This window comes from Phoxinus phoxinus (assembly GCF_949152265.1).
Source record: "Phoxinus phoxinus genome assembly, chromosome: 13".
Classification (NCBI taxonomy): Eukaryota; Metazoa; Chordata; class Actinopteri; order Cypriniformes; family Leuciscidae; genus Phoxinus; species Phoxinus phoxinus.
The window spans coordinates 29,776,958-29,791,727 of record NC_136888.1 but is presented as its reverse complement, the minus strand read 5'-3'; the positions used below and the strand labels follow the sequence as shown (position 1 = coordinate 29,791,727).

At 39.3% G+C, this 14,770-nt stretch overlaps 1 protein-coding gene across 1 annotated transcript in view; it reads left to right on the top strand.

Moving 5' to 3' along the window:
- Positions 1–830: 830 nt before the first annotated feature.
- The window catches only part of LOC307009447 (kinesin-like protein KIF26A), a 36,986-nt gene continuing 23,046 nt past the window's right edge, over positions 831–14,770 (top strand). Inside the window, exons 1-2 of the mRNA XM_079633214.1 lie at positions 831–1,098; positions 1,583–1,816. Of these exons, the coding sequence (XP_079489340.1) occupies positions 1,042–1,098; positions 1,583–1,816 (291 nt within the window). The 5' untranslated portion in view covers positions 831–1,041. The remainder of the gene's footprint in view (positions 1,099–1,582; positions 1,817–14,770) is intronic.

Sequence of the window (14,770 nt, the reverse complement as noted above, 5' to 3'; positions counted from 1 at the left end):
ACTGACATTAATGCTCAAATAAAATGTTTTGAAGCAGTCTGTCAGAGAGTTTAATTTATATTGGCTAAAATGTTATACGGTCACAAAAAAGCCGCATTTCTGTCAGTAAAGGTTTAGCTGTTCCGTTCGCCCACGTTAAACGGTCCGTTATTGATGGTTTATTGGACTGCAGGCGCTCTCACCGACAAAGGACTGAATGTGGGTTGTTTGAGGCGAATTGTTTGATTGACCGTATTTGGGATGCAATTTAAAATCGCGTGATCCCAGCATATAGGCTACATCATCACCATAAAATATTTAGCAACGAGTAACTAAATATTCAAACATTCCCACAATTTCTTGCAAATCAAGAGGTTTGGAAGAAGCAGTTAAAGAAAATACCAGAGGGTGGCGCTAGAGTAATATGCAAACGACATCAGCACACCCGTAATCTCACAGTCGACACAAGTGAACTGCAACATAAAAGATGACGTAATTTATGTTAGCAGCAATCATTTATTTATTAATTTTTTATTTCAGACATACAAATGGTAAAATAGTACAATGAGTGTATAGGCTGTTTCTTACAACAATAAAAATGTTTTTATTATTATGAAGTGTTGTACATCAGACAGACACAATTTGATCATTTGATTAGGTTCACACGAGCACGTTCCTTATCACAAAACATACAATTAATTAAATGGTGAATTCCCTACAACTTTATTTTCACTTTTCAACTATCTGAATAAACTATCTGAAACAGCATATTCTCAGTGTTTGAATAGCTACTGAATAGCAGCTCCACCCCCCTATCCAAGTGACCGAGCCGCGCAGCGCGCACACGCTTTGACAGCAGTCAAACTTCACTCCCGCGTGCGCGCGTCGTCATGGAACTACAGCAAAGCAAAACTTTAGGGGGAATCTTGTTCTGCCTTTTGCTTTGCGCTCCCACTGACTATTCATGAACTGTTTTCCTAATTTATGTGTGTAGACAGATAGAGGAGCAATAAAGTAGGCCTACACTAGATATCCGCAGTGCTTTGATCTTTTTATACCGAGATGATGGATTTACCTCAAGGGAATGCGCGAGGAGAGTTCCAGATCAGCCGGTCAACTGTAAGTCCTCTTATAAACATCAACTGATGCGGAGAAGTTACAGTAATCGAATTGAATGCCAAGGTTTGCTGTTTGTGCATTGTGGTTGAAAATCTTGCAACACGTTCGAAAGTTTAATTGTTGTGTATTTTTACACGAGTTAAGAACTCTAGTGAAGCTACGTGTACATGCACTGCCTTACATTTTTAAGTACAATCAACTTGGATAATTAAGTCATTTCAACTTAAATTACATTAAACTGACTTAAAAAGTAGTTAAATCTTGTATAACTTATAAAACAAGTTAACTTGTTTTGATAAGTTAAAGCAATGTAAAACCACATGTTGTCAACATATAGATCATATCATTTTTACAGTGTGAAATGGGTATTAATATAAGAAACAATTTGTAATATGCAATTAATGTAAAAGCTCTAAATGTATAGTTATGTATACAGAAGTATATGTGCTCTTTCTGCATTGTGATCGTGTTGTCTTTCAAAAAGGTGGAAGGCTGTTCTGGAGAGTCTTCACTCTCTCTTGAGCTGAGCCCGAGGAGGAGGCTGTCAGCGGAGGAGGAAATGTGTGCCGGCAGACCAGCACCCGAAGGCGCAGGAGCCGTGAGCGTCTCGGAATCAGAGCGGGACGAGACTAGGCCAGATCTGTGCAAGCAGTGTCAGATGACTGTAGCTGAACTGAGGAGACAAGCCCTCGCTCTGTCCGACCCCGCTTCCTTAAAGGTCAGTGAGTGAAAAGCATTATTAGGATGCCACTGCAAAGTACATCCAAGACGGTGGAAATCTTGCTGCTTTGTTCTTCGCAGCATTTTCTTTTTTTTAAACTAATAAAGTTATCTTTGGAGGATCTGTTTCGACTCATGCAGAAATGGATGACTAAGAAGCTTTTGTTAGTCTCAAGAAGCACTTGACTTTCACCTGAGCTTCAAAAGCTATGGAAGTTGTTCTCTTTGTTACATTCTGTCACTCTGCTCTTTTCACAGCATTGTGAAAGCCTCACATAAATCAGATGCGATGCAGTGAATGCCTCTCAAAGGCCATTTTTTTGTGTAAAATCTGAAAAGTTGACACAAATAAGCCCTGTTTTTCTAGTTTTATGACTCTCTTATCAGAAAACCGATATCCTATTCACAAAGTTCACCCAGTCATCAGAAGGTTAATCTTTTTACTATACCTTCACAGAGAGCAAATATTTCAACAACCTCTTTTTCAAACTATAGGCTTTGTCGTACTTTAGAATGCTTTCAAGTCATTGTTATAATTTGTTTGAAATGCATACAGGCTTGGATAAAAGCGTGATCATGGCTTCACCGCACAACTTCCTTAAAATGCTGTTTGAAATGTCTCATTGCTGGATGTTTGGTTTATGGTCAAACTGGTGATGAAGCCTCATCAAGCCTTGAGTGGGATAGTTGGAGTGAGATGTGAGAAGCTCAGCTGTGTGGCGTGATGCGCCCCTGTGCTTGCCAATGCAGTAAGTGGATGGGCATGATATACAGAGAGCAATCTGGATGCAAAAATGAACTATTAAGGTTGCACTAAATTGACTGAAACAAATTATTATCATGTGATTCACTCATAAAGAGTCATCTATTTCACTTTTTTTTTTTTAAATCAAGCGTAGAGTCAGTTCTGGCAGGTCATGTTAGTCAAGGAATAGGACGCCTATCACTGTATACATGTATAAGCTCCTTCAGTATTATCAGCAGCTATCGAGTTTCTCAGGAGTGAATTACCCTCCTCCCTCCCCAGCTCCTCCTGTCGTCAGTCAGGATTTGGCATTCTGATTCCCCTTCAATCAGAGTAAATTATCGAATTATGTTGTACTTTCAAATCTTGAATTAATGATATCTGCAATACATTCATGTTGGTTCTGTTCTGTTTACCCTAAGGGGGGTTATTGCTGCTCTTATCCATGCTAGGCTGCATGGATGCGCGGAGAGTTCTTGCCCAGAACGGAACCAACACCGCCAATCCAAATTATATGCTAATTGTCAATCGTATTTTATGATAGTGGTCCTGACAGAAGTCTGAGTTTTGAAGACTCACTGAATAAATCAGTGTTTTATTAACAAATTGTTTGAGTGATTTAATGAGTGACCACCTCATTATGAGAGTCCATTTTTTCATTATGGAATGGATCAGTGTCTTTGAATTAATTGGTTGAGTTTCAAATTCAAATGAATCACTAATAAGATAGCCTCCTGTTTTGTTTCTGAATGCATCTGCATTTTTGAACGATTTTGAATGAAGGACTCCACGACTCACTCAGAACGAGAGTCATTTTCAGAAAGTGTAACTTTAAAACCCCACCGTTAATGCACTCTTTAAATGCTGCTTGACCATCAGGTTTGAGCCCTGGAACTAACTGTTCTTTCTTCTTTACTTTATAAAACAAATGCTTTTTTTATTGGAGAGTAATGGAACATACTCAATCAAATGGAGGACAGAATTCCACACCAGTAATGTATAACAAAAGCTGAAAGGAAAAATCCCTGGTACTTTGAAGTAATCCACAATATCCACCCTTGCGTTACACTTTTCTGAATGCTGGTAAACTGAAGCCATTCGCCATTGTTTGTTTGGGGTGTTTACGGTCTATCTGCTCATTCCTAAAGCCAAACAATTCTCTCTTTTTTTCTCACAACCTTCCGTTTCTAGAGTTTTGAACAGCTTTCCTTACTTTCACACACTGTTTTCATGCAGAATATGTGAGTGCCAGTTTCTGGGAGTCTGTCGATAGGGGAGGGGCTATTGGAAACAATGATTATCTCCCCCCTTGTCCATCGACATTGGGGGGAGAAAACAGTTGAGCGGACTCGCTGTGGAGTCTGTGGAGGAAGTGGAGACCCAGTTGACCTTCATCATGCATTCAAAGTGTTCCTGTATACTCCTCACCAAATTCCCACCACAGTTAAATATAGGCTGTCGACTTTTTATTGTTGTCTGACTTGCTGCTTGGGTTAGCCTCAGGTTTTCCCCCTCCCTTCGCTTTCTTTTGTGGTTGTGTTTCAAGAGAGATCTCATGCTTAGGTAGGATTACAAGCCCTCCGGTTTGCTTTGAACCCCCCCTCAAGATCTCTTCTCTCCAGGTTACCTCGGGGGATAAAGATAGGGCTTTTGTGTGGGTGTGCATCAGTGTTGGTGGATGCGTATGACCTCGTCCCACCCTAAGATGTGTTATTTGGTTAGTACTCACTTATTCTCATCACCAGTGGTTGTCTGAAACCATCCCAAGTTTGGCTGGCCGTTTCACTCCTGCTGTTTGCCCTGTGTGGTCGTCTCCAGGTGTGGGGGATAAAACGATGGGGTCAAGCCGGAGAGGTCTCTATCGGCCCCTCTGCTGATGGCTTAATGAGACTGTGGAAGTATTGGTCATGGGAGTCCTGCTTTCCCTGCAGTTGGGAAAAGAAAGGATGCTTTGTCCAGCTGGAGATGTGTGTTGGTTACCTGACCTGAACTTAGAGACTCAAGTGATATGGTTCTAGCTGAGAAGCTACAGAGGGTTACTGTTTATCAGCTCCTGCCAAAGTGTGGGTGGCCTCTGGGCTTAAATCCTGGATTTAAATTGGTAGAGTTTTCATTATTCTTGATTTTCAATTGCGATTCACACCTGCTCCCCCTCATGTTCATTATGAAAATTGCTCTCAGTTTGCTGGTAAAGTCTGGGAACTGCAGCACTCAATAAGTTTCAGATATCAGGCTGCCCTAATGACCCAGCTGCACTTCACTGCTTCACACTAGAGCTCATTTATTCCCAGCCAGCTTGTGCTGGCAAGGAGTACTGGCATCTTAGTCAGTTATTTTTGTGTAATTGCTGACATTTATGTTTTTTGTGCAGTTTAACAATCCAGTGGCAACATTCAAGTAGGTTTGCAAATCCAGACTTTTGAATATTGGCAAAAAAAAATAAAAAATGAGGCTGCAAAAAGCTGCAAACTTTACTGACTGACATCTAAAGTGATGTTAGATTAGATAAAAAAAAGAAAAAAAGAAAAGATATCGGAAAAAAGTATTATTAATTAAATAATACATTTTATAATAACAATTAATAATAACAATTCATTACATTTACCGGTATATAGCGATTTTTCTGGGTACTCAAAGCGCTTTACACATTTTACTGTAATAAAATGATATAATAAAATAATTGTATTATAAAATTTCATCATGCATTATATGACGTTAATTGCTATCCATCCATCCATCCATCCATCCATCCATCCATCCATCCATCCATCCATCCATCCATCCATCCATCCATCCATCCATCCATCCATCCAACACACCCTCTTTTCCTACACATTTATAATATATCATCTTTAGATTTATCTACTTACTTTTATATAGTAATCTTAATTACTTATTGTGCACTTTTGTGTACTATGTACAACGTGTGATGGTTTAAAACAATTTAATACCAATTAGATTAAAATAAATGCACAACAGTAGTGGTCTGCAAATGATGCAAATTAATGGCACTAAATTCTCAGATTTTGGCTAGTTTTATGTTAATTTTATTCTCAGAGGGGCTCAATGTAGCAACACGGTACCTTGTAAATATGACTTTATTTTGAATGGGTGTTCTATGAAAGGCTGAGGCTAATACGCAAACTTTAGGTAATAATGTGTACATTAATAATTGATTATAACAATAACTGAAAATGCTTTTGTATATGAATGTATTGGCAAGTGCACCAAAGCCAACTATTCAGAAGTGAAATCCTCATTGAAAAAACTTGAAAGATTGTAAAATCTTCAAATTTGCTCCTGAAAAGTTCCTTCCAGGAAATGCATGGTCAGCATCACTGCAGCCCAGCGTGTGACAGGCCGTTTCTTTACAGTCTTCTGCCAAGCACACGCTCACAGGTGGCAATTAGTCTTCCTTCACGCCCCACAGCTTTTAATGGCTTCACTCTTTTTCACCAGGTTTGCTTTCAGTCCTCGCCATCCTTTGTTTTATTATTTATTACCAGTGATTCCTTCGCCTGATATCAGTGAGGAATGGTCTCTTCTCTTCAAACAATAAAGAAGCTCTCTCCTCAGTAGTTCATTCACTTCAATGTCAGGGCACTTAACACCTGAACAATGCCTGAGGATGGAATGCCTGGAAGCTTAACACGAGACAATGGACAAAGACTTCATTGCCTACAATGATTGGCACTTAACTAGTCACAAAGCTCCAGCACATTACCCAAGACTCGCAATTTTAAAAAATGGCCAGCGTTAACCCTAAATCATATGTCCAGCTACGATAACCATTAACCGTTGAGAACGAATCTGAGACGTCTGACGTCTTTCACTCCACTGGCCGTCCGCATCGATTACAGGATCATTCAACAAAATTTAAGGGCATTCGCACCTGGGTTAGAACAATCTAGCGGTATGGAATGTGGCGTTCCCAATCCCATTATTGTGATGATGGACTACAAGGTATCACGTTTAATAAGATGAATATGCGCTTGGGGGCGGCCGTTATTTCATCTCCATTGTCCAAAGAAAGGCACTGAAATGGCTGTCATCAATTATAATGACCACTACAGTTCTAAGGGTCTATAAGCTCTCTGTTGTGACATGTAAGAAGTTTAAAGTCCGTTCACAGGGCAGGTCGAAAACACCTGCATCCCTCCATCCTTCAAATGCTGTGTGAAACCTTAGAGGATGGTTGTAATGAGAATACTTAGCTCTCATTTGCTGTCAGTCATCTACTTGAACTCTCTTGTGACCAGACCTCCAAAACCCCCCTGGGAGGATCATCTAAAGCAAAGCTAGATGGATTTGCAGTTTGCCGTTTTCATTTAGAAAACTTAACCCCTGCAGCTGTGTGTCTATATGTGCGTATGAGCGACACTGGGGCTTTAACTGCCGCATGAAAGGTCAGTGTGGTTGGCTGCTATGGGATAAGAATCATAAAAAAGTATGAAAATGGGTGGACCATGCCTGATTAGACCATTGTTTTGGACAATAAAGATGGAGATCTTTTAAAGGGCATTGGCTAATTGTCTCATTCAATTTGTTGTTGCGTAAGCCACTTAGATGTTATATTGTATGCCAGGGCTCAGGAGAAGTATTATGAAAAATCTCTGAGTCTATAACTAAGAGTTATAGACAGGCTTGAAAAGACGTGACATTTTAAAACGATTCCAGTTTAAAAAGCACTCTACGTATACACTCCTCAAAATAATGGTTCCAAATAAGGGTTTTCACTGCAATGGCCTTAAAGAACCTTTCAGTGAACTTTTTTTTCTTAGTGTGAAGAACATTTTAATATTCTGAAGAACCTTTTTCCACTCACTCTTAAAAATGAAGGTTCTTATCTTTATTGGTTTTGATGGTTCCATGAAGAAACTTTGACATTCATGGAACTTTTCCATTGCACACAATATTCTTTATAGTGTTCTCTGTGGAATCCAAAATGGTTCTTCTATGGCATCACTGTGAAAGCTCCCTTTTGGAACCTTATTTTAAGAGTGTATAAATAACCTTTTTTCAGGTCCATTGATGTAAAAGGTTCTTCATGGAACCATAGGCCCTGTTTACACCTGCTATTAAGATGCATTTTGGTCGTTTGGATCACAAGTAGATGAAGGCGACACATTCCCGTTTACACCTGGTGTTTTAATTTATCTTTTGTCCACTTTTAACCACTTCTGTCCTGATTTCTTTGAGGGGAGGGTCAATAGGTGAGTAAATGTATGGGCTTTTTCAGATCATTCGATCTAACGGACGAAATAAGCTCATGCAATTTACATACGCGACCGGAGACGGAAAAACACAGAGAACATCAGCTTTCATTTCTGCTCTGACAGCCGCTGAACGCTGTGAGTGTGTGTTAGAAATCAGGAATGGTGAGAGAACATTGTGCTTGGTATCTTTTTCGTCTTCAATCCAAACTTGGATCTTCAACTAAGCAAGTTTAAATTCCGTATGGCTAACGCACTTCCCGTAATGTTTACGCGTTAGGTCAGTAGGCGGAGAGTAGGCGTTTTTTGTGGCTGTTCGAACACATTCGATCACATGAGCGTTTACACTACGAAAGCAATCCGGTCGAATGCGTTTTCGACTACCTCTGGAAGTGGTTGAATGTGGACAAGCTCAAAATGTTTTAGACCCCGCTTAAACCTGTATTTAGCGTTGTGATCTGATCGACCAAAACGCATCTTAATACCAGGTGTAAACAGGCTCATTGATGCCAAGAACGTTTGACTGTATCCTCTTTTTATAGAGTAAAATGCGTCAATAAGCCTGACGTTGTCGTGACCTCATCTGAATTTTCATGTTACTTAATAGAGTGAAATCTGTCAAGAAGCCTTTTGCTTTCGTGAGCTCATCTGAATTTTCAGGTTACTTTAAATTTGAGTGCATGCCCAACGGCATTGTTGGAATGTTTATTCCAAGGACATCAATTATTTCCTCACACCCCTAACAGAGAAAAGCTCTCGGTTCTCACGAGAAGCGAGGCTGGTTGAAGTGGAGTTGAAGGTCTACTGGAAGTCCTGGTTCGACTTGCTCGTCCCATTCTTCACTCTTAACCCTGCAGGGGAGGTTTGCCTAGCACATGCCAGAGCAGTCACTATAAATCACTCAGTTTTATTGCCTTTATTAGTTTCTCATTCAATTTTCCTCCTGTGCACTTTTCTCGTACTTTCATATGCTCTGAGTTTACAAGAAATTCAAAGTCGTTTATCAGAACATAATAACAGCAGACTTGTGACGAACTTGGGGGCGGATGGCATCCAGCAAACATTCATACGTCAACCCACACCTGATTCCTTGAATTGTCTTTTCGTTACATGCCTCTGATGTTATTTGATGAGAAGCATTTTATGATTAATGGGTTAATGACATAAGAAAAAAAAATTCTTGAAATTTTTATTTTATTTTAAAACACACATGCCAAGTTCTTAGAAATGTCAATTTTGTATTTATGCTGCTGCCATTTTGAAAAACTTTTATAACAATTTAGGTATAGTTACAGACATTTTTAATGTATTGATTTCGCATGTATTTATTTTAAATGTAAAAATTATTTTGTATAAATATATTTTTTTCACGATTCGTTTCTACACGAAAAACGTGTTCATCATAGAAGAGGTGTATGAAGTTATTGCTCATATGATTTGCATTTTAATGCATTTTTCAATTAATCAATTTAATAGATCAGTGACACTGACTCTAATGCAAATACGTTTTTTCCTAAAAAAATATCCCAAAAATATAATCTAATTCAGAAAATATACCCTGATCCAGAAAGACTTTGACAGCATGACTTTTTAAGCTGGTCAGCTAATGTGAAACTGTCAATAGCGTTTTGATACCAAATGAAATGGTGAGTTTGAATAATTTTGAACAGCATGTGTCCATAGCCCTGCACTCACTTCATCTGAACCTTGACGTTTTATGCATGCCACTCTCGTCTTCCTCTTAACCTTTCTACCCGACGTCGACCATAGGAAAACCAGAATGTAAACCGCAGGAAATGATGGGTTGAGAGAGCCAAGTACTACACTGCATTATTGATGTTTACTCCGGTGAGCCCTGCTATCTGATTCTCAATCAGTGAGTGTTTAAACTCATTGTTTGCTTCCGGGCTGTTTCACTGTAAAGCTGTGTGTTCAGCTGATATGACTATGATAAGCTCTTCCTAAATTGCTTTATTCTCGGTCTCAGGCTTTTGACGTTGAAACAAAACACTTGCATTTGTCTATCTTAGGGCATGCACTGATGCTCGCAGAGATACATATATATATATATATATATCCTAACAAATTTCCAAGGAGGTCATTTGCATATTGAGACTTTGACCTATTTACTGCTTAATGTAGATTGTTCAGACATGTTGTTTGAAGCTGTCAAATATAAATCATGAAGCCCTCGAAATTCCTATTTTGTCCTCTAGAGGCATATGGGCTTCTTTTTTAAATGCACTCTTGACCGGTGGTTTTATATAAGGACTTGAGCTGGTGAAAGTGGTTTTATCTTTTGCCAGTCAAATCAGTTTCTCAGTTGAACCTATTTTAAAATCTACTGACTTTTATTTTCAACAGGAGAGGTTAAATCAATTAAATGAATTGTGTATTTGATTCAACAAACAGTAAAATAACTACAGTGGCCCAAAAAAGCATTTGGACACTAATAATAATAATAAAAAAAAATCTCAGAACTAACTTCACTTTTCAAAGTAACTTTTTGCAGTGACTCCCAAGCTAATATCTGATATTTTCCAAAAAATAATAAAATAAATGTTCTATATAAAAATGTATATTTATATATAATTTATTTATTTATTGTGTGAAATATTTTGCTTGAAATGTGTGCTTTATTTATTTATTATACCACTTGGTTTTGACATTTTCAGTGGCATTTATAAGTTAGGGACAACTTTATGTACAGAAAAGTGTAGCACACACACGGCTGGATATGCAGTGAAAAAGATGTCAGAGAAAAAGACTTCACACTGGCCAGTTTACAGCCATACTTTCTCTTATTCTGTATTTTATCCCAGGCTGCCAACGGCCAGAGGAAACTTCTCAATGTTGTAGGGTGTGACACAGGAAACCGGCTGAAGAGGGCTTTGAGCTGAAGGCTGTGCAACTGTGTGTGCATAAATGCTCCAGTGCATTGGTATTTGTGTGGTGTCAGACTGTTTGGGAATCCACACGACTGAATCTGTGTGGAAAAAGAACATCCAGGAATGTTCCATCCAACATAATTGCTATTGTCTGTCATTCCTCTCTCTGTCCAGTCCTGCCTGCTATTACAGTAAATGTCAGGCGGACTGCTGGCTAGCAGATAAGACATAAGCATGTGGGGCACCGAACCGGCTCTGAATATTGAGATTTGATCACATCTGGCCATCAGATGATCAGTGCGATATCTATTTGATTTTGTTCTCATAGGATGAGTAAAAAAAAACTAGCGCTGGACACAGTCATTTTTGCGGCTGACCTTATTGCATATGCATTTGTAGGAGTTTCCCTTTCAGACACAAAATTTATGGGAGGAGAATATTTATATGAATCATGAGAGGTGATTTACTGTGGTTTGCGCTAGTCAATGTACTGGTATTTGCACCATTATTTATTGGCCAAAAAAGCATTTCTTAACCCAGATGCTAATTTGCGCTGGCCTCGGTAGATTGCATTGGTCATTATGGAAGTTATCCAGCTGCGTCTGTTTTTTATTTTTCATTTGTGAGTCCATAGTAGATCACACTCAGAACTTTCCACTCCCATCGGCGCTTTTTTTCGAATTACGCTCTCATGCTAATTTGCTCTGATTAGTGTGGTGAATTATTTGCTTCAGAGCATTGACAAACACTCTGGGCCTAAATCTGGCTTAAAGTGTTTTCATGCTCTGAAGCAAATCATTCACCACACAAAAGAGATTGTGGTCAGCACCAAAAACATCATGTCTGTCTTTTTTCTTAAATTTAGATGACATAATTTGCGAATAGAATAGAATCTTAAGTCATCACGACATTACCGGTGTAGCCTATTTTACATTATGTCGCCATAGAACAACACAAGGACATTTGCTTTTGAGCAACCAGAGGTTAAGTGCCTTTCTCATGGTCCATTGATGATGGCTCACTTCTTGTAGAGATTAAACTAGAAGCTATACAACAACACCCTCATGTTAATGTTAATAACCCAATGGAAGCCAGATTTGAAGCCATCTATATGCTAGTGTACAACTAAAATAAGATTTTTTTTTAGGTTTTAGCTCTTAGCACTTTTAGCAGATTGTACAGTTCATTCTGCAGCTCCTCTTTGGGCCACCAGAGGGAACATTCACCAGCATTCTAGGAAGTCAATTACTTCCTCTACTTTGTCTGAAAATCACTCCCTATACCCTTATATAGTGCACTATTTGAAGGGATAGCTATTTGTAGTGGTGTCCAAAACCATTGTGGGAATTATCAAGTGCACTCATTCAATTTCATAATGCACCTCAACAAGTGCACAACGGATGTTCACGCAACACCCGGTTGCTAGAGAATACTGTGCACTGTTAGCTTCATGCTGAATAAATTCCTGCGTCTTGACAGAAGATGGCATCTGCTGCTCACTCCTTAAAGTAATGTAGGGAATATGAGGCAATTTGGGATACAGCCAATTGCTGCCAATTTTATTAGCTATTAGCATGTTTAAAATGTACCTTTTTATTTTTTAAATAGAATATTTCCGTATTTATTATAAACGATTTATCCATGCACATCACAATTTTTTTTAATTCATGTGTCCTCGTAATCTTTTATCAAAATAACTTCCCCTCCCTTTTGCAGCTCATCTCTTCTCTGATGACACGTTTACTGGCATGAGGGCGGGGCAACCTGTCACTCACATGAGATCCACCAATAGCAAACCACAACCATCTAATTAATTCCTGATGGACGAAATCAAGTCCCGTCCTAATTTTCTTGTTTGAGAAGCTATTTCAATCGGATGTATGTCACAATAGAAAAGAAAAGACCATCACAACTTCGGTGCTGAGGGAATATTTATAGGAATTCTAGGAAGTCATTTGCCTCCCTCCAATACACCAGCCTCTGACTAGCAATAACAAAGAGCTGATGATCCCAAACCGAAGTAATTACAAAAAAATCTCTGTTAGCTTTGAGGTCATAACTAGTGTATGACTGAAATACACTTTTTTTTTTAGCTTTTAGAGCTTAGTAATTTTAGCAGATTGTGACCATTGTGACCATCTCCATTCCACCAGAGGGAACCTTCTACAGATCTCTATGAAATCTCCATCGAATACACCTACCCCTGACTAGCAGTAGCAAATAGCTAAAATGTTAATAAGCCCAAACAAAAGGGACTGATGAGATTTGCAGCCACTGTTGAAAGAATATGGCCACTGCTTTCAGACTTGCCGAGTGATAGAAGAAGTAAAGCTTTTCAAAGCTTCAATAGCATCAATAGAACCAGTTTCTTCGCAAATTGATTCACTGTTTTGAAGCGTTCGAAATGCAACACGCTGGTCTTTTTACTTTACTTCAATTCCACCAGCCCCATTCAGCGCATAGGGCGAAAAGCGTTCTCCTATCCGCGGCGGCGACTTGAGCCTCGTCCCATGGAATGTCGACTGCTCGCAGGCCGTCCATAAAAGTCCTTCACCAGGCGATTTTTGGTCGTCTTTGTTTTCGTTTGCCTTGTATAGGCCGGCAGGGTCTCGTCATCTTGGGTAGCCGGTGGTGGGGGAGGCTTAAGACGTGTCCGGCAAAATGAAAACGGTGTTCGGTGGCGGCCGAAGTCGAGGAGGGGATTGCCACCTGTCCAGGGTAAGCCGATGTGTAGGCGGTCGATGTGTAGGCGGTCGATGGACTGGCGACCGACAAAGTCGTTGACAAGGAGGAACAACATCGGTGAGAGCACACAACCTTGTCGTACGCCAGTTTCGATTGTGAAGAAATCCATTACCCCTTTTTCCCAGCAGCAAGAGCTCTGGTACAGATTGCGAAGGATGTCAACAAATCGAGATGGGATTTCGTAAGCTAAGCATTCTCGGTGAACCGAATGAAAGGCTTTGACAAAATCGATAAAGTTCTGCTGCAGGTCAGAACACTGTAAATGCAACAAAAACTCAGATCAAACATGCATAAAAACAGCCCATTGCAAATGTTTTATTGGAAGTAAAATCAAATGCAATTAACTAGTCATCTAATAATATTACTGTAATTAATATTAATCTGATTGTTTTTTTAATACATTTTCAGTGCTTCTTTTGTTTGTTACATGGATGGCTCAGCTAAACAGGCCAACAAGAGACTATATACTACTATTAGTCCTACTAATGTCTTATTAAAACGTCAAATGTGTACAACTGATTAGAGATCAGGTAAAAACCATAGACACTAGTTTAATGGTTCGCCACTGGGCGGCCATCTCAGTGACTCCACATGATTCGTGGGTTCACAAAGATCGTGGTGAACTATTGAAATTTCGAAAAGTTTACTGAAATCACGTGAGTTTGGCTCTTTGATTCATGCTCCTAACCACTGTTTCGCAGAAAAAAAAGGAAGATTTGTAAAGGTTTCAAAGCTTCATGAAGCAGTGTTTCGAAATAGCCCATCACTAGCCATGACTGGATACCATTTAACAAACCTGAACAACTGTAAACTCCTTTGGAAGGAAGGACTCTGCATCATTATGGCTACTCTGGCCTTGACATCAGTGTCAGTGTTTGCTGGTCAGTGGGTCAACTGTCAGCACAACTGTCATTGTATTGTTGGCATACGTGTAAATTTGGCTGGATCCCCGTGGTGTTTGGCTTGGCATGTGTAAGCATGAAATGAGAGAGTGTGTGTGATGCCCTTATTTATTCTTCATTCTGCAGAACTCATTGTGAAATGTGGGCGCCATAAATCTGCGCATGGAAATGCCAGTCAAAGTTCACACCTAAGTTCATTTCATGCTTCACTGTCTTCCTCTGTGTGTGTGGTGCAGCATGTTATCGTGTGAGTCTGTGTGTGAGATTTTGCATAAAAATATGCTGGTTTATCATAGAATGATAACCGTTTATTCTTTTTGTGTTTGAGCGTGAGTGCGTGTTCAGAACTGATTCAAGCTCTTCTATAATAACTTGTGCTATGAAAAGATTTTTCTCAAAGATGGAAGATTTAATCAGCCATTACAGTAAAAAATGATTTGTCTTACCTTTGGTGACAGG